Source organism: Nelumbo lutea, chromosome 2, assembly GCF_056320005.1.
Source record: "Nelumbo lutea isolate HS-2025 chromosome 2, American lotus-T2T, whole genome shotgun sequence".
In the NCBI taxonomy this organism is placed as follows: Eukaryota; Viridiplantae; Streptophyta; class Magnoliopsida; order Proteales; family Nelumbonaceae; genus Nelumbo; species Nelumbo lutea.
Genome location: NC_142685.1, coordinates 68155734 through 68180000, shown reverse-complemented (window position 1 = coordinate 68180000; position 24267 = coordinate 68155734). Strand labels below are relative to the sequence as shown.

Genomic DNA, 24267 nt, shown 5'->3' with positions numbered 1-24267 from the left:
AGATTTTTTTCTTGTTATGTTCTTTTCTATTGCTCCTTTCAAAATTCTCAATTTCCCTTCTAACCACTCTCTCCCCATCCAAAATAACTAAATAAATAAATAAACCGAGAGATTTTCCCACCTTCACCTGTCTCTCCACTAATCCTTCAACACTCACCCTTCCCTCTCTAGTGCCTTCCTCTCTTGAGACTTCCTCTCTTTTGTGACTCTTTATCATCTCTCCTTCCTCCCTTATTTCCTCCCCCAATCCCTCCTCTCTCACTTCCCCACTTTCAACACCAGCTCCTTCACATCCTAAATAAATAGCTCTTCTTTTTCTTTTATAAACCCTTTGCTAGTGCTCACTCCTGTCTTTCATATTAGAAAAATTTCTCTTCACTTTTCTTCCCCTGCCTTCGTCTTCTTCAACTCTAACTCCCCTCCCCTCCCCTTCCTTATTGGCGTCTTCCAACATCTCTAAGGGAACTAAGGCATTTGAACTCACCTCAATTTTCAAACAAGCAACAATATCTAGAGCTCTTGAACCAAGCAGGATGCTATCCATGTGTTGGAGCCATGGAGTCCATGATTGTAGTGGCCATGCCTCCAAAGGCCTAGAGAGAATGGTGGTGTAAGAGAGAGGAAAATAGAGAAAGAGGTTGCCGAAAAACTCAGTGGTGTCTAATGTGGGAGTCTAGTAGGGTCATCTCTCTTCCTCAAAGGCTTTGAGCCTCTCCTACTTACATAGATAAAAGGCTAGGGTTTGAGAGGAAAATCAAGGAGAGACCAAGGAAACTTTTCTGTTGAGCGAAAGTGGATAAGATTTGTTTTTTTTTTTTTTTTGTTTGATAAGTAAATATTAAAAATTTTATTAAAGGGAAAAAGTTACAGCAGGGGGTGATAAGTCATCACCCAAATACAAAGACCAACAATCCCAAAGCATTTTATTCAGATTAGAGAGAATTCTCCACAATACATATCTGAAATCCAGGATTTCTCCTAATCTAAAACCAAAGTCTTCTCTTTCTACTTGACTGGACTCTGGAAGAATCAATCAGCAACCAGTCTATCACTGATCTGCCCACAACTGCAACCATCTTGTCTAAGTTGCAGGCTTTATCTTCGAAGATCCTTCTGTTCCTCTCCTTCCAAATGTTCCAGCAGATTGCAAATAGGACACAACTCCATAGCAATTTTACCTTCTTACTCCCACTCAGCCTGGGCCAAGTGGAGAAAATCTCTGCTATTGAAGTTGGGCAAAAGCCTGAGACCCTGAACATAGATGTGAACACTTCCATAAGAAACTTGAGAACTTACAGGATATGAAGTGAATAGCATCCTCTTCTTGCCCCTCACATAGACTGCATCCGTTAGCCATGCTAAAACATCTAGATTTCAGATGATCAACTGTCAATACACTGTCCATGGCTACCAGCCGTGGCTACTCGAATCCCAAAATACCACCATACCCCCTGACAGACCCAGTGCATCCAGATCAGTCCACTCTCCTCTTCCTGCCCCTTCTAGAAGCTTGCTTGTTTGTTGTATGACGTGATCTCTCCTGTCGGAGCGTTCTTTGCACGCTGCAGACTTCGTATTTCTGCACACATCATAGACTTTAATGTTTCTGTGCTCGAAGTGTAGATTTGCGATTCTGGTTATCAGACACGCAATTGCACCTATGTTCCAGCAGTGCACATACCCTTATCACAGGTTCCATAACATTTAACTCCATGTACTTACACCATGCTTCTCGCCATCGCTACAAAACCCCTTTGGTTAGTTCTACCTCATTCCCTAGTTGTGGCTTCTTCACAACTCAATATTATTCTTCCAACATCTAAATGAGGTTCTAAAAACTAGATCTCAAACAACAAACTCTGGTTCGATGGAACACCTTCCTGCCCTTGGTTGATTATATGAGCTTGAGCAACCACTTCTTCAAGCTCAGATGTTCCTTCCAACTACTGGCCTTCTTTATACAGGTTAGCCTTCCCAAATTCCTTGGGTTCTCCACCTTCAAACATTAAAATCTTCCTTCCATCCTCAAATCTTGCCACAACCCAAACCCTTTCATCCTTCGAGGTCCCCCCTTTTTTCTTCTTTCTATCTTTCCCCAATGAAGCATCTTAGGTATGTCTCCAAACAACGGTTGACAACTTCAATCTGTCCGTCTATGTGGGGATGATAGTTGGTTGAGTAGCTCAATTGGACCCCTTGGAACAAGAAGTATTCTTCCCAAAACCTGCTCATGAAGAATGGGTTCCAATATGTAAGAATGGAGATGGGAGTTCCATGTAACTTAGCCACATCCGTAACATAGGCTCTTGCCGCAAAGGCTACAGTAAAAGATGGGGCAAAGCAATAAAATGGGAATATTTTCTTAATCTGTCACAATAACCAGAATTACAGATTTGTTGATTGACTTGGGGAGGTTGGTGATAAAATTCATAGTGATGTGGTCCCAAACCTTCTTCAAAATAGCTAGGGGTTGGGGCAGACCTGTCAGGGACTGAGTTGAATATTTGTGTTGTTGACATATGTGAAAATTTGAGAGAAAAAATGAATTGATTGTATTGTCTTGGAAGGAGCATATACACAACTTTATATAGAATTACAGAGCTAATTTACAGGGTGATAAAATAGGAAACTAACTTTTCCTAAAAAACTGATTTCTATATCAGTGGGATTCTCCAATTAATATCCCATGATTCTAGGATATCCCATGATTCTAGGAAATTAAGTTTCCTAAACTGATGGATCCTAAACTGATGGACCTAAAATTATGGAGAATCAATCAGAGAGTCAATCTTCTACTTTCCAACAACATATGTCACAAGAAGCCACATAATCTTCAACCATCTTCTTCATCCCCTTCCAATAGTAACGTGATAAGAGGTGTTTATAAGTGCGAAGAACCCCTAAGTGACCATTGATGGCTGAACTGTGGAATAACTTGAGTAATTCTTGGTGGTGGACCAATTTCAGTGGAAGCATTAGTTTTCCCTTATAGAACAAGGTTGAATCTACCACAGTATAACCATGATAAATGGGAGACCACCACCCTCTGGCTTCCCACCCTCCAACCTTTGACCAAATTCTCCATACCATCCCTTGCAATCATCAAACTTAACACTTCTATAATTAGGATGAAAAGGAAAGAAGAAATCAGGTATCCTTGCCTTAAGCCCCTCTTGGCTTGGAAGAAATCAGGTCTGCAAAACTAATAAACAGCCACAACACCCTCACCAAGCAAAACAGATCTAACAACAATCTTGCACAGCACCAGAAAAAATCATACACCCAATGTTTACGACAACCCTAATGAAAACGTTGGACCAATCTAACTATGATCCATTCACTATCTAATCATTAAAAACAATATTCCAAAATCAGCAATGAATGGGGAGAGGTAATATTCTATTACTCAGGTCCTTTAGGGATTGGGGAATCCAGCAAGGCAGAACTATTAACTGCCTTACAAGGGGTGCAGTTTGCAAAACAGTTAGGAATGGAGCAACTTTAGATTGAAGGGGACTCCAAGGTGGTGGTAGGGCGGTTGAAGAATCTAGAGTAAGCCCTGTGGTGGTATAAGAATGAAATCAAGAAATTTAAATGGCTGACATGAAATATGCAAGTGAGAATACAGTGGGTGGGGAGATCAGCAAATACTCTAGCTGATTGGTTAGCCAAGCAAGGGGCAAGCAGGGAACAATTGTTCTGGGTTCAGCTGTAACTTGTTAATCACTTTGTTTGTAATGTAGTCTATTTGGGGAAGGCTGCAGCTCGCGCCTCTCCAAGGGATGCCTGTATCAGTTTTGAACCTCTAATTTATTAAATTTATTCATTATGTATCACTAAAAAGAAGATAAAAACCCCTCCATTCAGGTTGGGTGGTAAAACAGAGAGCAATAAAAAATTGTAAGATATTAACGCTGCATCCAAAAATTGCAAGGCCACTTCCTTTCTACTTCAAAAAAGTATTTCGGATCAAGTACAAGTGGTCCTAATCATAAAGAACCATGCAGGAGGGAGAAACAGCCACACCAAACAGATCTGTATTTTTCCCGATTTCTTGATGTGAAACCAACAAACAATAGTAAATGGATCAAATCATTAAGCAACTTGCTTCAAAATAACTCTTAAATCATACCCCACCAGAATCTAGGGTTTTCTAATTATGGATTGAAGTTTGACCATATGGCTACTGGCATCATCTGTATAAACGATAATGTCAGCAGTGCTTCATGAACATCAACTTGTAAAAATTCAACAGTAAGTGATTGAGTGAAAGAAGAACTAATCCTTAATTGAATTCATTTGAATCACAGTGAATTGCAGGAATCATATAAATCATAAGATTTATGGATCAAAGCGTAGCATTCAAACAAAAATTGTATGGTTTTTGCATAAAAAGATTCAGACATAAGATTGAAATCAAAACCCCTGGGATTCATGATTCAAATGGTGAATCATATTGTAAATCATAAGATTTTGACAACGCTTGATTATTTGATTATTTAACTGTTTTATCCACCAGAAGACGAAGGAACAAGTCTTCCAGTTCAGTAACTTCAGCTGTTATCAAAATGGCCCCTTGGTCACACGAGCAATAGGTTCAAGATTACTAGTTGGCACCTAGGTAAGCTTTATTTATTTATTTATTTGTTGGTTTATTTATTTATTTTGATGATTGAAATATAATTTCATTACTCAAGGAATACCTAAGTATGCTTTATTATATTGCTAGAAAAAGATGAAAAAACAATAGCATAAAAAAGCTCACCCATATCTAAAACATAGATTTCATAGAAAACAACATTTGAAACCAAAATGTCACCAAGTAGTTTTGTCTGTTGGCTTTACCTCCTTAACCAAAACGGTATTTTGATTTTATAGAGATGCAATCATTTAAAAGTGCATGTTTATCGTCTCTACAAATATAAACAACTATTTTCAAGGATATAATAATGTTTCTAATGGACCATTACTTTTACAATACTTCAACAAGAAAATTCTGATATTACCCACATGTCTTCTATTTTTAACTGCCTAAAATTTCTATGAAAACAACTTAAACTACTCTATTAGGGTTGATTATCAAAAAAAGTACTACTCTATAACAGCTTCGGAATATGTTAATAATTATCCTCATCTTCATTTGGAATTATATGCATTGAAATTCTTAAGATCATAAATGACATTCACACCACAACATGTCCAACTAGGATTTGTAAAACCAAGTTTATTACCCACAGATTCTTTTTTTTATCAGTAAAAAGACTTTTATTAATAACAAAGAAGTATTGAATTACAATAGATATAGGTTGCAGTAATGCATTAACCCAATCTATAACCAGTCTATAAACACATACAAAACAGTTATAGTTCAGCCCAGTACAAGGTAGGTCTATTTGCCCCCTGTTTTGCTAGGGTATCCGCCAACCCATTTGCAGTCCTTCTAACCCAACCAAACTGAGAGTTGAACCTCCTTGCAATTGTGTCGATTTCTCTGTAGATAAATTTGAGCTTCCAAGGTACTGACGTGATGTTTTTAGCCCAAGAGATGACCAGTAGTGAGTCTCCTTCTATTTCTAAGTCTGTTGTTCCAATCTGCTCAGCCATCTCTAAGCCTTGAAGAAGAGCCAGAGATTCAGCCTGTATTGAGTCACCAGTACCTATTGGTCCTGAGAAGAGTGCCACAACTTCACCTAGATGATTTCTTATCACACCCACTATGCCTGCCCTTCCCGGGTTACCAAGATAACTCCCATCAAAATTTAGTTTTAATTTGTTCATTGCAGGTGGCTTCCATTCCGCTCTCACATCTTCTTTGGGTACATCTGTCTGTGCTACTTCAGTCCAGTTTCTTAGAATGTCATTCATGGAGAAGTTTTTGAATAGTTTCATGGTTATCACCCAATGTGCAGTTCTGATTTTTATGGTTTCAATGACTCCATCCTTTGTTTTACTTTTTCCCGAGAAGAGTCTTTGGTTTCTTTCCTCCCATATAGTCCATACCACAGCAGCTCTTGCTGCTTTCCATAAGCACTTTCCTCTTTTCTTCTGCTGCCTCATGAAGGAGGGGCTGAATAGACTTACAACATCCTGTGGGGGAGCTCATCTGCATCCAAAGAGAGAACAAACAATTCCCCAAATCCAAGAAACAAAAGAGTAGGATAACAATAAATGGGGTAGGGTTTCACCACAATCCTTACAAAGGACACACACGAGGGGAGAGGCATTTGTTTGGCCTTCTTTTCTGTAGCACATCACAAGTGTTTACTTTCCCTAGGAACACTTCCCAACAGTGGCTTGTACTTTAGAAGGGATCGGTTTACACTAGATTTCTCTCACAAGGAAATTCACCCCCAAAGGGTCAGAGTGAGTGAGCAAACCGAAGAAAGAGGCACAAGAGAATAAACCATCAGGAGTTGGGGACCAAACCCTACTATCAACTGTAGCTTGGTCTAACATCTAAGTAGACCTTCTCGAGGGTTGATAACAAAGGCAATAGGGACTCACATTCATTTTCCCTTAGCCCCCTTTTGAAGCCAAAGTCCCAAGATATGCCCAAGTCTGAAAGCATGCCAACCCTAGCAACAAGTTTGTTTTTAAGGTTTGATAAAGAGCAGAGGTCCGGGAATTTAAGCATAAAAGGTAAATCCCCAACCCAAAGGTCTTCCCAGAATAAAACTTTATTGCCACACCCAACATCAAACCTGATAAATTGAAGAAAGGTTGGTAGTACCTCAAGGATTGCCTTCCAAGGGGAATTCGGAGCTCCATTGGATGCAAGTTTTGCCTCCCAGCTGTTTTCTACATCACCACGAATGCTTTTAATTACCATGTGCCACAGCCTATCTTCTTCACAAGGGAATCTCCATAGCCATTTCGCTAGGAGGGCCGTATTTTTCTTTAAGATGTTCCCAATGCCTAGGCCACCTTGCTCCTTAGGTTTGCAGACTTGCTCCCACTTCACTAAATGATCCTTCTTTTCATCACCAAGTTCCCACAAAAAATCCCTCATTATCTTCTCCAACTTCCTTGTATCTTCATCGGGACCTTAAAGGTGGAGAGGAAATAGATGGGCAGGTTTGCTAGGGTGGATTTTACCAAGGTGATTCTTCCCCCAAAGGAAATATAATTTCTCTTCCACATTGCCAGCTTCTTTGTGAATCTCTCTAAAACTGGCTTCGGGTTACCCCCAAGGGCATACCTAGCTATTCTAGAGGCCATATTTTCACTTCACAACCTAGCAAGTTTGCCATGGCTTGGATGCCCCCCTCCTCTAGATTTATTCCAGCTACACAAACTTTTTCCCCAATTTACTTTAAGTTTGGAGGCCTGTTGAAACTTATCCATCAAATTTTTTAGATTCTTCAAATTGGATTCATCACAACTCTCATAGAAAATGATTGTATCATCAACAAATTGTAGGTGAGACACCACTACTTCTGAATTACCAATCCTCCAACCTTTAAACTGATTTTCTTCGTCAACCTTGATGATTTGTCTACTCAAAACCTCAGCAACAAAGGTAAATAAGAACGGGGACAAGGGATCACCCTATCTTAGTCCTCTTTTAGCTGGGAAGAAGTCCTTTGCCACCCCATTTAGAAGAATAGAAAAATGTGCCGAGCTAATACATCCTTTGATCCACAGTCTCCATCTTTCACCTAAACCCATCTTTTGCATGAGATTCAACGGGAAGGACCAATCCACCATATCATAAGCTTTTTCTAGGTTCAATTTACAAATCAAACCTTTGCTACCTTGTTTTTTCTTAGCTGCCACACACTCATTTGCCACTAAGATTTGGTCCACTATTTGTCTCCCTTCTACAATGGCTCCTTGGTTCTGAGAGATAACAAAGGGCAATACGGTCTTCAACCGACCAACCAGAACTTTAGCAATGATCTTATACATGCTACCCACAAGACTTATCAGTCTGCAATCCTTAGGTGTTTTTCCCTCTTTCTTTTTTGGCACTAAAGCAATAAAAGTTGCATTTGCTCCTGGAGAGATTTCCCCTTTTTGATAGAACTCAGCAAAGACATCCATTAAATCATCTCTCAAGATTTCCCAACAATCTTGGTAGAAAGCCATAGAAAAACCATCCGGTTCCGAAACTTTAGATCTATCCATCGAGAAAATTGCTTCATGGACCTCCTCTACACTAAAGGCTCTTTCTAAGAAGGCAGCTTCGGATTATGGCACTCTATCCCACTGTAAATCTCCCAAGTCCAAATTGCTTTCATTAGAGGAGGCAATGATTGATTTGAAATGATCCACAAAGCACCTTTCAATTTCCTCTGAGTTTACTACTCTTCCCTTAACTCTACAATGGAGATTTGGTTTTTCTTTCTTCTCCCGTTTGCTAGGGAATGGAAAAATTTGGTGTTTCCATCCCCTCCAAGAGCCATTTGCCCCTTGATTTTTGTCTCCAAGAAATTTCTTCCTTCCTTAGGATCTCCTCTAGTTGCACTTTTAAGTTCCATCTTTCAACTCTATCGTCTGGCCTACACTCTTTACGGGCCTCCTTTTGGTCCAATTCCTCTATTTTCCTAGCTAATTCCTCTTTTATGACCTCTAGTTTTCCAAATTCTTCTCTATTCCACTCCTTCATTTTTCCTTCAATCTTTTCAACTTCTTGGAGAATCTTACCCCCTTCTCATTGACCCTTATTCCACCTTCTGACCACCAATCTTTTACCTTTTGAATAAAGTTCGGAACTTCCAGCCACATATTCTCAAATCTAAAGGGTATAGGGCCTCCTATGAGGTTTTCTTGGTAGAGACTTAGGGGACAATGGTACAAGGTTACTCTAGCCTCTAGGAAGGGCTTTTAGTGTTAAGTTTCCCCACGACTCCTCCCAATCAATGGAGAAGAGGAACTTATCCAGTTTTGAGCACACTTGACTTTCCTGAAGGTTTCACCAGGTGAAAGCGGCTTATAACAAAGTAGGTTCTCTTAGTTCTAGGGACTCAATCAGGGAATTGAAATGTTTCATACTTGTTGTTATGGACTGATTGGGGTTGTTTGTCTCATTTGTGTACCTTATCACATTGAAATCCCCTCCCAAACACCATGGGCCCTCCCATAGGCCCTTGACTGCAGCTAGCTCTCCCCAGAATGTATCCCTCTCTCAATACGAGTTCGGGCCATACACATTAGTCATTACCTAATCCCTTCCATCACTCATCCTCTTGGTTTTAATTGAAACTAAGTATTGTCCTATCAACTCCTCTTGACAATCAACTTCCTCGTTCTTCCAAATTGTAAGGATACCACCCGAGGCACCCCAAGATGGGGCGAAAGACCAACTTAGTCCCCTGTTACTCCAGATACTTCTTATCCATCTCCGATCCAGATTCGAAATTTTTGTTTCTTGGAGTATGACTATTACCAGTCTCTCAGTTTTTATCACATTCCTAATGATTCTCCTTTTCTTTGCACTCCCTAATCCTCTTATATTCCAACATAGAATCTTCATTCCACTCTTTTTTTAGACCCTTCCCTAACTCCAAATCCTAGTTTCCTCTCTTTTTCTCCCTCTTCCTGTTTACCGTCTTCTCAAAGGATACTCCACATGCTAACTTTTCCACCTCATTCATTCTCCTTTTTCTGTTTTCGTCATCTCCTGCCTCCTTTCTAAGATAGACCTTCCCTTTGGTGAACTTTCCTCCAGCTTCTTCTTATTCCTTCCCTTTCAGTTTGGTTGGCTCTCTGCAATCATCTTCTTTCTCATCTAACACGCTAGGTACCTTCCCCGTTTCTTCTGCAACTACAATAGTTCCTTTTTTCTTTTCTTTCTTCTCAGATTCCTTCTCTTGAGTCACATTCAGGATTACTTCCCCCACCCCGTCTTTATCTCCTCCCCCAATTTCTATTCTTGCCGCACAAGGGTCATTGTCTTCCACCGATGAAGTTTCAATGGCTGGATTTGCAAAAACCAAAGGCCGAGGATTACTACAAAGGTCAAAGTCAAAAGAGTTTTGAAAGTAAAGTGGGGAGGAAGAGAGAATTAGAGGGGGGGAAGGGGGAAGAAACTCCTTGATCCTGATGCTGGTTTCCATCGGTCCCTCCAAGTACAATCCTTGATGGTTCGTGTTTAGGTTCATTAACCACTTATGCAGCTGGGGGGAGTTGTTCCTCAAGTTGTTCCCCGTTTGGTTGACAATGGAATTCCATCTCCTTAAGACAGCTACCCTACCTTTGTTCTTGAACTATTTCTGCTTTCTCCTCTCTCTGAGAATCATCTAAAGGTCTCCCACATTCCGTAGTAGAGTCAACGTTCCCTGATTCATGTATTTCCAGGACTTTTGTACTAGCTTCTTCACTAAATAGGAGTTTAGTTCCAAAGACCTCAAGGTCTGTGAAGTTACAGGCCTTTGTTGACTCAGGGCTACCTATGCTCGACGACTGATCCACTTCATCCTCTTCCACATCTTCAGAGTCCCCTTGCAAGTCCCTATTGTATCGAGGGTTCGGCTTTTCAGGGGTCATGGAGTTTTGTTCAGTAGCCATTCTCCATTGAAACATCTTTCCATGTGCGGATGATGTGCCTACTGCCTAAGAGAGAGAGGGGGGAATTTCTCTGTTTGTTTGTTTTTTCCAAACAAATTCTATTAAGGTAATCTACTTATATTATTATTTCATGAGCATAAAAGGTTCAAGACTTTTCAGTGACAATTTTAGTTATCAATAGTTCTCATTTTGCAAGTTTCTTCTCAAGCACCAGTTTAAATAGATAATTTGAAAAGCAATGGGTATAGACAAATTGACACTTTGTCAATTGGCACCTAGCACAACACTCCTTGTGGAATATTGATGATAATTTAAGTTGAAGTAAGCAAGAAGTATGTTGGCACTAAGCATTCTTAGACTAAGACGAGGCATCATGAGATAAGACAGATCCAATAAGGTTTCAACACTTTAATTTTCTAAGTTTTCTTTAAATTCTTATTTTCACTTTATTGTTTATTGTTTATGTGGTTTAATATGAAGGGAAGGGAGATCCATCATATGGATAGCCGAACCATGCAGGGTGGCTGGGCAAATTTTCAAAAAATTTCTTTTCTCCCTTCCGGGAAGCGTATTCCCAGTTTTAGAAAAATTGCATTTTTCAATGATCGTTCTTGAAACAAACTGGACCAGATTTGAAACCAAAAGAATGGGAGAGCAATACCTAATACGGAATCCACACGTGTAGTTCCCAACGTAGGTGCTCACGCCCAAAGAGAGTACCAAAACCCGCTTACACTGAAGATGGCGTAGCTTGAGATGAAGCAGGTTCAGCAATGCAGTCCTTCAGCAAGAACTGCAATCATTTAGCAAGGATCAAGCAAAGAGTGTGAGCATGAAATCAGATATGATTTTCTAGCAAAATCAGAGGTAGGAACTGATCTCTATCAGTCCAAGAAACTGGAGATCAAATTAGAGTTGGACGGCAGGAATAAAGGGAGAGAACTGAATGCAGAAAGGTGAAGATTGAAGCAGTTCGCTCCCTCTATTTATAAGACTTAAAGATCAGCTCTCCTAATCCTATTAGGAGGAGTCTTTGATCCAAATTTTTATTTGGATATGAACTCTTAAGTGGATAAGACTTATCCTCTTATCCTCTTGTTGATCCAAACCCATATACATACCCAAATTCGCCCAAGTCACATGGCTGCTTAAGCTGTCATGTGACTTCTTAATTAATTCAGTTAATTATGGGCCTTAAGCCCATTAAGCTTGCAAGCTCACTTCCCATTTTAATTGTTGGCTAACTTGGCTCTCTTTGTATGGCATGGGACACTAACATTGATCTCACAAAAGCCACATGGGTCCAGCCTAGCCTCTATTACAAGGCTTGGCCGAATTCACTATTGAACACAGTGAACCCCTGAGTCCATTAGTATGGGCTCTTAATGTGCCCAACATTTACACTAAATGGTCCTTGAATCCAGTCAGGTATAAAAAGTCCTAAATGGTCTTAAGTGAGATTATGAAGGCCCAAGGACTATAGTCTTAAGTGAGATTAGCCCATCAGGTATAAAAAGTCCTAAATGGTCTTACACTTAACCTCTCAACCCATAATGATCAAACACTGTTCGACAAGAGAAAACCTCTCCATCGGCTGCAAGGTACAATGTTGCACTCTCTGCTCGGATGGATCCCGGGAATTAAAACATTTTGCAAACCTTTTCCATAAAACATAATATATATATCATATAAATATATTTTGCAAAACAAATATCAAACAAGTTTGAAATCAACTGCCAGTAGTTTTAGGTTTCCATTAGAGATAGTGCAATCCCCGATCATTCACTTTGTTCGACAAAGAGGCTGATCCATTCACTATGATCACCCACTCAAGTGAATTCTCAAACTGCCCCAACATACCTAGGTTTTGACCCCCAAAGGATCTCACTGGTTGGCATATTAAAGACAGCTTAATCCAACACTTAGTGCAGTACCATAATCGAGTCTAGGGGTTAGGTGTAACTTTCCAGTTTTGCCCATCAGTCTCCAAGGTCCAGGGCATAACTGGAAATTGGTCTGGGTTTAGTGTTTCAAGCAAACACACACTACTTGTGCTTCGGGTCTAACCCTGATAGCTGAGACAAGCCACCCCAACCGACTTGGCAGCACATTAGTGTCAGCCTTGGTAGGATAAACCACCCCAAATCTATCTAACAGCTGAGAACATTCTAAACTAACACGAGTCTCATAAGTGTCCAATTTAAGGGTAATTACACAGAAACATACCAAGTATAACATGAATCAATTATGTACTTTCATTCATTTAAAATAAATGTTTAATGTACATCAAGTGTGCCCGTAGACAAATTGGCACTTGGCAGTTGGCACCTAGCACAACACTCCTTGTGGAATATTGATGATAATTTAAGTTGAGGTAAGCAAGAAGTATGTTGGCACTAAGCATTCTTAGACTAAGACAAGGTATCATGAGATAAGACAGATCCAATAAGGTTTCAACACTTCAATTTTCTAAGTTTTCTTTAAATTCTTATTTTCACTTTATTATTTATTGTTTATGTGGTTTAATATTCATTTATGATTCTGTTCCTGTTCCATGATGCTTTTGGCAAGCCAAACCCCTGAACACTTAGCGCCTATCCAGGTAGCAAGGTGGCACTATGAAATATGATCACAGGATTTCATTAGATGAAAACATAAAACAAAATGATTATTTACACAATCCACAATTGAGTAAATCTGGTCAACTACATGTATCATGAACACAGAATGTGCTTACATACTGGGAGTCATCTTTTAAGTCAGAGTGGTATGAGATAGCTTTTATATTGATGAAAGAAAAACACTACAAAAGACATATAGTGTATTCAGTACCAGATAATAATGCAGATTCGAGATAATATTCTGCCCATTAAATCAAAATTAAAGCTCTTAGAATACAAACATTGAGTTTTATACCGGTAACAGAGGGTTTAGGTTCATAATTGTCTCTACCTCTACCTCAGTTACAAGTCCCACATTACTTTCACAGAGTCCACATAAAATCCTTCAAAATTAAAGAAAATGGTTCCATCCAGTTGGATTTTTCTTTGGTCCCATGTAACATATCTCCATCCCAAACAACTGGGTGTTGTGACAGAAGAACTGATCAGTTTACTGCAGGGGTTAAGGTTTGCTAAACAATTGGGTGTCCACAATCTAGAGGTGGAAGGGGACTCTCAAGTAGTCATCTCTTGGACAAGATGCAGTACATAGATCCCTTGGGTCTTCCGGCACAAATTTAGGGAGATTGAAAGATTAGTGAGGGAGTTAAATGTCTCTTTCAAGTGGGAGAGAAGAACAGCAAATTTTTTGGGCAAATATGTATTATGTAATCTTTTGTTGTTTGGTGTGGAAATTACACCCAACCTCTTTTAATTTCTAAGTTTGCATCAACAAAATTATTTCCTGCTGATCAAAAAAAAAAAGAAAAGAAAAAAACACATCTCCATCCCAAACAATTAGAAAGGAGGTCGTAAAATCATGGAGGGACCAAATAGGAGAGAGAGAGAGAGAGAGTATTTTAAGAAGAATCAGGAAGCAAGACCAATGAAGGCACCAACATTGGTTCATTTTTTGGAAGAGATTACAGCTTTTTTTTTAATCAGAAAGTTGGGGACAATTTAGTAACTCAGAAGAAGCTAGGAAGCAAGATTGATTAGGACCTGGGATCAATTCATGGATGATGTCAGGAGAAGTTGCTAGTAAGGAAGAAAGAATCAGGAAAGAACATGGTTTCAAATGTCGCGAAATGTCGCTAATGTCGCCGGACATATGTCGATGTCAAGGCTCACCAACATGAAAATGGATGGTAATATAAAAATTACACTATTTCGGTCAACATTTCCTATATTTCGGAAATGTCAACTAAATCGGTCCAAATAACCAAAAAAAAAAGGCAGTTTTTCCTATTATGTCGACAAGATGTCGATAATGTCGACAAGATGTTGATAATGTCAGTAGGATGTCAACTAATGTACATTAATATATTACATTATTATAATAAGTATATTAATATAAATTATTCCATTAATAATTTCTATTTAATATTTTAAATAAAATATTTATAAAAAAATAATTAACAAAATATAAAAACAAATGAATAAATTAATTACTTTATAATATAAAACATAAAATATTTTTCAAGTAATTAAATATTAACTAGTTAGTATTTTTTAAAATATTTATTAAAATCAGAAAATGTTTATTAAATTTTTAATAAATCATATTCTACATTTAATATAAAAAATCAGAATAAATTTATTAAATTTGATACTAAATCATAATTTATTATAAGTTTAGTATTAAAAATATAATAAATTCATTAAGTTTTATAAGAAATCAGGATTTATCATAATCTTAATACTACAAAAAAGAGAATCAGATTATTAAATTTAAAATAGAACATAATGTATTATAACTTTAATATTTAAAAAATCAGAATAAATGTATTTCTATTTACAAGTGTGAAATAAATATATTAGAATTTATAATAAATCAGAATTAAAAATAAGAAAAGAAAATATCAGATAACCTTGTAAAAACATCAAAATGTGTAATAAATCAGTAAATCGTCATTTACTAATTTGTTATTGATCTTAGTTTCTTAGCTTTATATAATGGTTGGGAATAAGATAGTAGTCTAGAAATATGTCTTAATGCTTCTTTTATCATTTTACAAAATATCATTGCATATTTCCACATATTTCATAATATTTCCATAATGTCTCTAATTTTTACAATATTTCCCCTCAACATTTCCGACATATGTCCTATGTAAGCGACATTTCCATCGACATCGACATTTTAAACCTTGGGAAAGAAGAGGGGAAAAGAGGTGAGGGTACTTTAGGAATATTAGAAACTATATTGGGTTAGGGCCACTGCTCAAAGCAATGGTAAAATCAAAATGCAGGTTTGAGTCTGAGAAGGGCCAATTTGTGTAAAAAATGGCAGAGGTTAGGTCCATGTTTAGTCCAACTGTCCCAAGACCCTCGATAGCCATGCCCAGCATTGGGTAATCACCTTTTAGAAAGTAGCATTGGGGGTAGGTGTTGGTTCAGGGGTATTTGTTTTCAAGCTAAAAGATAACCAGTTCCATCATGGCACTGCAGTGAGTATGGCAGTAACACAAGGACACATCTGTAAAAGAAGATCCCTTAACTATACTGAACTTGATAGTGCTTAAACTGACTGTCTTCATCTATAATTTTGAAATATTGGACTTAGTCTATCCATAATCCCAATATATTAATGACATCACATACCATATGTCCATATGATCAATTGATCATATATAGTCATAATAGTATATGTACAATGTGAAAAAGATGACAAAATTTATTATTGTTAGCAATTAGAATAATCAAGTGATTGCTCCAGTCCCATTTTATTTCCATGATGTAGGGTTACTTTCAATCCCAGGTTGTTGCTAATGTCTGAAACCTTTTCTTTTCTTCAAATTTTTGCATCTACAGTGTATGAGCTTGGGCCAGATACAAAGTGCCAAAGCAGTTACTACAAGATGATATCATGGTATCATGCAGTACCTAACATAGATGAACTACATTCATGGCATCACAAATCTGAGAGTTCTTGCAACTGTTTATACTCTTGTTATCTTGGAGGATTATATATTTCCAGCATAGTTTTCAACTGTTTATACTGTTTGAAAAGCCAGATCTGAGAGTTCTTGCAATTTACTCTTAATTAGGCAAGAAAATACCTCCATAGGGAGAAATTGTGCCACTTTGAAGGACCATGATAAGAGAAAACTGAATTCCTCCAGCAAGCTGGAAAATTTTCAACCCATATCTTACAACTTAGAAGGATCTTGAAGCATGGTGAGACCTTGCTGTTTCCTTTAACACGGCACCAACTATTGCTGCCTCTTCAATACGTTCAGCCTTGTGCAATGCATCCAAAAGAACAATGCATGTCTTCGCATGGATGTTAAAACCTTTTAAGCGAGTCTCCTCAAAAAATGCATATGCATCCATGGCCCTATTAGCATTGCTTAACCCTTCTATCAAAGCATTATAACTAGCAGAGTCAGGTTTCCCTCCACTTGCCTTGAACCTCTCAAAGAGCCAATTAGCTTCAGTTATGTTCCCAGCCTTAGCAAGACCAGAAATCATGGTGGTGTAGGTGATTACATTAGGTTTTAATCCTTGCTTCTGCATCTCTTGCAAAAAAACCAAGGCTTTGTTGAACTTCTGAACTCGACATAATCCATTTATGATAATACTGTAAGTAATGTTGTTAGGAGAGCATTTCAAGTCTTTCATGGATTGAAAGCAAACAAGAGCTTCATTGATTTCCTCTGCCTTCACCAATCCATCAAGTAGGCAGTTCCACGTGCATATAGTAGGTGTCAAACCCTTTTGCATCAACTCTTCCATGATTAGATATGCTTCATCAATTCTACCAACTTTTCCAAAGCCATCAATAAGACTGTTATAAATAATAACATTTAATTCTATTTGTTTTGATTTTGCTTCTTCAAAGAGCATGTATGCCTCATCAAGCCTGTCTATCTTTGCAAGCCCATCAATGATTGAACCATACGTAACTACTGTGGGTTGAAGGCCTTTTGCCTTCATTTCATCCAATAGCTGGTAAGCTTTGTTCACTTGACCTGACTTGCAGAGACCATTAATGACTGTGTTATAAGCACGGGTATCAAGAATATAGCCTTGTTCCTTCATTGCATAAAACAACTTATAGGTCTCTTGTGCATGGCCAGCTTTCACAAGGCCATGGATTAGAACAGAGTAGCTTTGCACATCTGGAACTAAACCCCTGCTCCTGATTTCCTCAAATAAAGCCCTGCCCTTGTCAGTTTCACCAGCCTTGAAAACACAATCCATATAGGTATTAAGAAGGGTCAGATCAGGAGAACATCCTTGACGGATCATTTCTTTGTAAATTTTGTGCCCATCCTCATTCCTGCCACACTTGAAGAAGTTTCTAATGAGGGATGTGTAGACAACAGCATTTGGAATCTCACCTTCATCCAACATTCTTTCAAACAACCTGTAAGCATCATCAACCCTACCTTGTCTACCCAACCCATCGATCAATGAACAGAATGTAGTTGCATTTGGTTTGCAGCCCTTCTGATCCATGTTTTCAAAGATACTGCAAGCTTCATCTATCTTTCCTGCTTTACAAAGCCGGTCAACCATTATGTTTATGGTCAAGACATTAGGAAACAAACCAGCTGCTTCCATGCAACCCCTAATCCCAAAAGCAACGTCAAGTTTCCCTGCCCTGCAGAGCATGTCTATAAGAATATTATAGGTCGAAAGATTGGGTACTGCATCTTTCTTCATCTCCTCGAAGATCCTAAGAGCCTCATTTACTCTCTCCTTCTTGCCAAGGCAAGTAAGGATGCAATTATATGCAATCACACTTGGGATGCTCCCCTTTCCTTTCTGTCGTTCAAGTAATTCATAAGCTTCATCAAACTTCCCAGCGGAGCCATAGCCCATGATCATGGTGTTATAAGCATATGCACAGGGGACATTCCTGTTCAGTTCCATCTGTTCAAATAACTCCACAGCTTCATCCAGCCTCTTAGCTTTGCAAAGAACCCCTATCATGCTAGTATAGGTCACATCATCTGGCACAAGACCTTGAGCTTTCATCTCATGGAAAAATTTCCAAGCCATATCCAGCTTACCAACCTTGCCAAAGCAGTCTATACAAACATTATAAAGAACAATGTCTGCTTCAAAAGAGTTTCTCCTCATTTCATCCAGTAAGGAAAGAGCTGCATCAATCCGGCTTTCCTTGGAAAAAGCACGGACAAGAGTTGTAAATAAATGCACATTGACTTCATAGCCAATCTCCTGCATTTGATGAAAAAGAGAGAGTGCAAGATCTGGTTTGCGAAACTCAGCCATAGCACCAATTAGAATTGTATAAGCTGAAAATGCAGGACGAAATTTGAACTTCTGCAAGATTTGCATCAGATTGAAAGCTTCCATCAGCATCCGAGACTTCACACAGTTCATGACTAACTCAATACAGGTGTTATTTGAGAGTCCATATCCACACAGACTCATTTCCTCCAGAATACACTCCAAGCTGCCAAAGTTTTTACTGTTAGCCATTATTCTGAGCAATAAATCATATGCTTCAAAACTTTGCACTTGGCTACTTTTCCTCTCAGCCCACCGGAAATAGTTTATTGCTAAACTAAAATCTTTCAGTCTATGTAGAACTCCAATCACTAACTGTTGTTGAGGTTTTTCATGTAGCTGCAATAGAGAATTTTCTAAGGCAGAACTCCAAGGGCCACTTGCTAAAATGTGGCAAATATCATCCACTCCAGCTATTGCACCTTCCTCTTGGTTGTCCCCGTTCACAGAGAAATTAGCCTTCCTACTTATCTCTGAGGAAGGTTTATCGCATTCTGATGAGAACTCCTTATATATGTTGTAGGGATAGTAGTACACACAAGCATAATGAAAATTTATTCCTGCAATTCAATATAAATAACAACACATTCATGACCATAAATAATGATTAAAGAAAAAGATTGTTTTAAGTCTATCATAGAGAGGGGCCACCAAAACATGTGTATCATCCAACAAGGCCACAGCATACAATGAAAACTGCTCTATTCAGGAAGGTAGAACTCCAATATAATCACCTCTCTCAGTCCATCCACCACTTATAAACAAGCTGGTTAGTTGGTTTTGGTATCCATCTGAGCAAGGTGTTCAATCTGGATATCAAAGATTTAGCTTCTTTAATAAGATGGAACACAGTCCAACAACCCTAAAAGAAAGAGCTAATCCAATAAACCACTACCTGTGCAACTCCTTCCACCTCAACCCAAAGTAGACCTGAAGTGAACATGAGCTTTAGGCCTTGCAAGAGGGTTGATATCTAATCTCCAATCAAATCAGTATACTTTATTTTGAATATTTAAAACAGATGGAACCAAGGAAGCAGTTTGGTAACCCCTAATGTTGGAAAAATATAATATACTCAATCGGAAACTAAGTGTGCCACATCTTTGGGACCCATTTTTTTCTGTTTAATAAATTTTAGCACTTATTTTTCAAGGTCAAGCACAACTTTGACCATACTATTTAAGTGCATAAGTGTGTAGCTTTAGCTCCTCGGGCCCATTTTCAGAATCATGGTTTTAAAAGGCTTAAGCCTTGAAGCATGAGGCTTACACCTTGAGGCAAAGCACTCAAATTCTCTTCAAGGCTTAAGCCTTATAACTTTGGTCTGAGGCTTAAGCCTCATAGCTTTGGTTTGAGGTGTAAGCCTTTGTTATAAAGAGGCATAAGCCTCAAGCCTCAATCTGTGAGGTGTAGAAAGGTGTAAGCCTCAAAAACCTACAACAATTGAGTTATTTCATACAAACAAAAAAAGATTGTAATATTTTTTTTTAGTTTAAACCATATGTGAATGGCACCTTGGTAATTATGGGGCAAATAAAAAAGGTTGAAAAGCTAATAGAGCAAACAAAGTTCCTAGTTCAAGTTCAATGCAACAAGGGCCAAAAAGAACCTTGATCATTCTCTCTTCATTCTTGGTTAAATCAAGTGGGATTCCTTTTCTTATCATTCTACACTTACGGGTGGCTAGAAATCTGGCATCCTAAGTTTGTCACTTATTCTATTTCTCCACAAGAAAATACTATCTACCCAATTTTTACCTCTCAATTCTCTTCCTAATGGATTTGTTTTCTTTTTATTGATTTATTTGTTGCATATATTAAACCAACTAAGTTGTTTCCTTTCTTCTAAAATGCTGGGTAACCAGAAATCTAGTATCAATTATATGGATGACTCATTAGAAGATCTCGTTAGTGAAAGAAACTTTGATGATGGGGAATTTAAGATAATCTAAAGCATATGATTTTTCATTTGAACAATTTGATAAATTTGGATTTTGAAACTTGAAATATAAAAGGTTTGTGGTAGTTAGTTGATTAGTTATTATTTTGTTGAATGCTAAAAGCCTACATTTTGTTACTTATAGACTTCTTTTTTATGGGTGCTTGTAAATTCTATCATTCTATCTTAGTTCATCATATGTATTATCTATAAACTTCAATTACTCTTTTTTTTAGGCTTACACCTCGCCTTTTTGAGCCATTAAGCCTCAACTATGCCTTTAGCATTTTAAAACCTTGTTGGGAATTCCAGGAACAGCCAGAGAAATGGGAGAAAAGGATTCAAAATTTAGGTGACGTGCATATGTAGATCAGAAAGAGTCATATCGGGGAAGCCACAGTGGGAAAAAGAGACAAACAGGCAACAAGAGTAAGATCCTGAAGCAGGAAAGAACTGAAGGGAGAACATTCTTATCAACAAGACCAACATGGCCAAGAGGGATTAATTCAAAATGGTGGAATATAATGAAAACTAAACTCCCAAGAAGGAAAACCACCCCTTTTTGCTTTTTCAGTTTTCTGTACCTCGGTCAGCCACTTAACAATGTGAGAGAATCAAAAACTTAAAAGAGAAGGGGAAAAAAAAGAGGAAACTCTAACATGATCCATTATTACCTTGGCTATTCAAGAGCTTCTTCATCTTCATATTTCCATGTCTGACCTCTCAATATGGCATTTTACTTGCTTCTTTACCTATAGTCAACAATCAAGAAAGCAAAACTGTAAGTGACAACAAAGATAGGCTGCCTGAAGAATAAATTCCAGAGTTGTCTTTGCAAGTAAATATTACAAACACATGTGCGCACACAAATCTGCACAATCTATCTATATGTGGATTTGTGTAGTTTGCACGATTACTACAGTTTCATTTCCAGCAAGGACACATTATCCACATGCAGCAGCCAGAATGGGCCTATCTGTTTAGCAACCTCATCCTCTTCCAATGCAAAAGAAGAATAGGCATGCGTTTGTTGGGACTTGGAAGGAGGAAGGGGGAACACATGAGAGAGTCATGAATGGTCTAATCTAGTATCCATGTCTAGCTGTGTCGTCGTATCCAGGTAACATAGTCAGGAGCAGTCTGACTCCGACTAAGCACTTGACATTGGAACAGATGATTCATAAGAAGCTCAACAAGAAGAAAGGAGCATTCTAGGGCCAAAACCACATTCAAGTGAAGCCTAAAGAAAAGGAAAAGGACATCAAAGCACACCTGAAGGAAGAGAAGCAGGCAGCAGCAAGGAGAGAAGAATATGACTACGAGCTGCAGAACACTTGAAATTGGATTTGAGCAATGAATTCATAATATGCTCTGATATGCTGCAAGTACACATTTGGCATCCTTAACTTTCATTCATTAGAGGCAAAAAACAGAGCATATAAAACCACAGGATGAATCAAGGAAAGGGTGTATCCACTGCAAGATCGGGTGATATGGAGGTACGATCGGTATTAGTGCCGCAGGCTTTGCTCAAATGCTCGACGTCAAATTGCTTTCGTTAGAGAGTCGACATGAATATGGGGCGGGGGTGTATACCTTCATTCCCGTTTATCTAAGCCAGTTTGGAACCAATGCCGTTTGCAACAGGTGTTTTGAGAAAACGGTGCTGCATTGGTACTGTTGCCGTTTGCTCGTAGGTGTTTCGAGAAATTGGTACTGCATAGTATATGTCGTTTTCTTTTTTTTGTTTGAAACCGTTGCTAATTACTGCCACGTAAGCATTTTTCAATGCCACATCAGTACACTGTTGCTAACAGCATTAAAAAACAAGAAAATACAAAAAAAAAAAAAAAAACATTATCTCAAACGACACCTTTCCCTATTTCAAACGTAGCATTGATGTAGTGTCATTTTTTAAGAAATGGTCTAATAAATGTTTTTGTATAGTGTTTTTCTTCAAAAAAAAGTTGAGACAGGTTTATTAGTGTTTTTTGACAACTAGGCACCATTAGGTGCCACATGTTCCAAACAGTAAAAAAACATTTTATTATTTTCCCCGAACAGCTGATTCTCACATAACCTAAGAAAATATTTTCTTGATAAACATTTCGCCAAACAAAATATCAAGCTTCATTGGGGAAACCCCTATTTGGCATTAACCTAATGCTAATTATCTAACTGGAGAAAAATGTATTCTTGATAGACATTTAACCTAGGAATGACAATGGAGCGGGTAGGCAGGTATGGGGCGGGGCACTCCTTCTCCATCCCCGCCCCGTCGCCGGTATCAAGGCAAGGATTCAACCCCATCCCCACACATCTATGTAATATAAATTAAATAATTCATCTGAAAAGGTAGATAGTTTCAATTATAGTGTATCAGGTTCTAATATGCTATTATTTTTTTTAATACTATTAAAATCCAAGTTTTGTATATTTTCTAGTTCATACAAAAAACAAAGATGAGTCGGAATTTAAGGGGTTAAGCGAAGATGAGTCCATTATTCGGATTCCTGTTGTGATGTGGACAATATGGACTAAGAGGAACCTAAGGACTTTTGAAAAGAGTCCGGATCTCCTGTCCACGAGAACCCTACCCATGTTTATCACAGTCACACATTCTCATTCTCTACATAATATTATGCAAGGGGAGGTGTTCTCAATTCATGGAGGGTGATATATTGTGGGTAGGCATGGGCAAGAGAACTGGAGTCTTTTGAAAATAAACTTGAAACTAAAGATGTACTGAAATCTGTTTTGAAAGGAAAAATTTTATCTATGGTTAGTGTGCACAGGTTAAAGAAAAATGCAAATCTTAGCTAACAATGAAAACTACACATCTATGGCTAGAATTATAATTTTTTTAAAACACATTAAATTTTAGCACAAAAAATAACATCTAACTACTAACTAGGTTATATTGATCACTACAACAAACAAAGAAAAAAAGAAACACTAAACTTTTCATTTGAGTATATATATACCTTAAGACTTCAAATTACTACAAGAGGCCCTTAAATGGAAAAAGAGGCCCTTAAATGGAAATGTGGAGTTTTAAAACAATATACCTTAAGACTTCAACAACCGGCATTGTTGTAGAATCTAAATTTCAAAGGAGGCAAACAGAGAATTGAAAGTGCAAAAAAAAAAAAAAAAAAAAAACAGACAAAAGTCCAAAACGTAAGACTAAGAACACTCAACACCTATTAGGCTATTATCCCCAAACCCGACCCATCCCCATTTAAGGTCAGGGAAAATCTGCTCCGTTCGGGGTAGGTCGGATCTGGGCCCTCGGTTTTGTGGGGAAATTTGTAATCTCTAATTTAACCAAACAAAATTTCAAGATCCATCAGGGAAAATGCCAATTTGGTGTTGACTTGACACCAATTATCTGATAAAATGACAATGGTGCTGATGTGGTCGTAAATCAAGTCTGATTTGACTACCACATGGACTACTTAGAAAGGTAACACATGGCCAAGCCAAGGACTCACACGTAGTCGAGGCTCAAGCAAGCAACAAAGTGACAACATTGCACGACCTTATTCAACTAGTGAGATAATGTTAGAGCATGACACAAGTCCTAGGTAGGACGAAGGCATGTGACAACCAAACCTAACATGTGCCAGGGTCGATACTAACACTCCTAAACTCCTCGTCCCACAACATGTGATTTACTCCCCTAAAGGCTCAATTGTTGGCCACCTTACAAGCCAACACATGTCCCACTAACGAGGAGCACAACGACACTCCCCAATAGGTATATAATGACATGATCCCCAAGGCAACCTCCATCTTCACACTCTCTACCTCTCAGAACTCTCAAAGTCTCATTGCTCATTTAATTTCTTCAACATGTACAATTAAGACTAGTTTGGCCCAACCAACTCGACTTAGC

The 24267-nt window shown here is 38.2% G+C and overlaps 1 protein-coding gene across 5 annotated transcripts in view; it reads right to left on the bottom strand.

Annotated features, from left to right (window-relative positions):
• LOC148871362 (uncharacterized) overlaps positions 1-21953 on the bottom strand; it is a 30996-nt gene extending 9043 nt beyond the window's left edge. For 2 of the 5 annotated variants that reach the window (XM_088967896.1, XM_088967900.1), the window contains exons 1-3: positions 21642-21953; positions 21044-21121; positions 16232-18991 (exon numbers count right to left, since the gene is read on the bottom strand). In XM_088967896.1, coding sequence (XP_088824022.1) covers positions 16329-18991; positions 21044-21074 — 2694 coding nt within the window. In that variant the 5' untranslated portion in view covers positions 21075-21121; positions 21642-21953 and the 3' untranslated portion in view covers positions 16232-16328. Of the gene's footprint in view, positions 1-11170; positions 11303-16231; positions 18992-19165; positions 19241-19326; positions 19362-21043; positions 21122-21641 lie in introns of all 5 variants that reach the window. The other 3 variants (XM_088967901.1, XM_088967898.1, XM_088967899.1) reach the window with 3 other exon arrangements.
• Positions 21954-24267: the final 2314 nt, after the last annotated feature.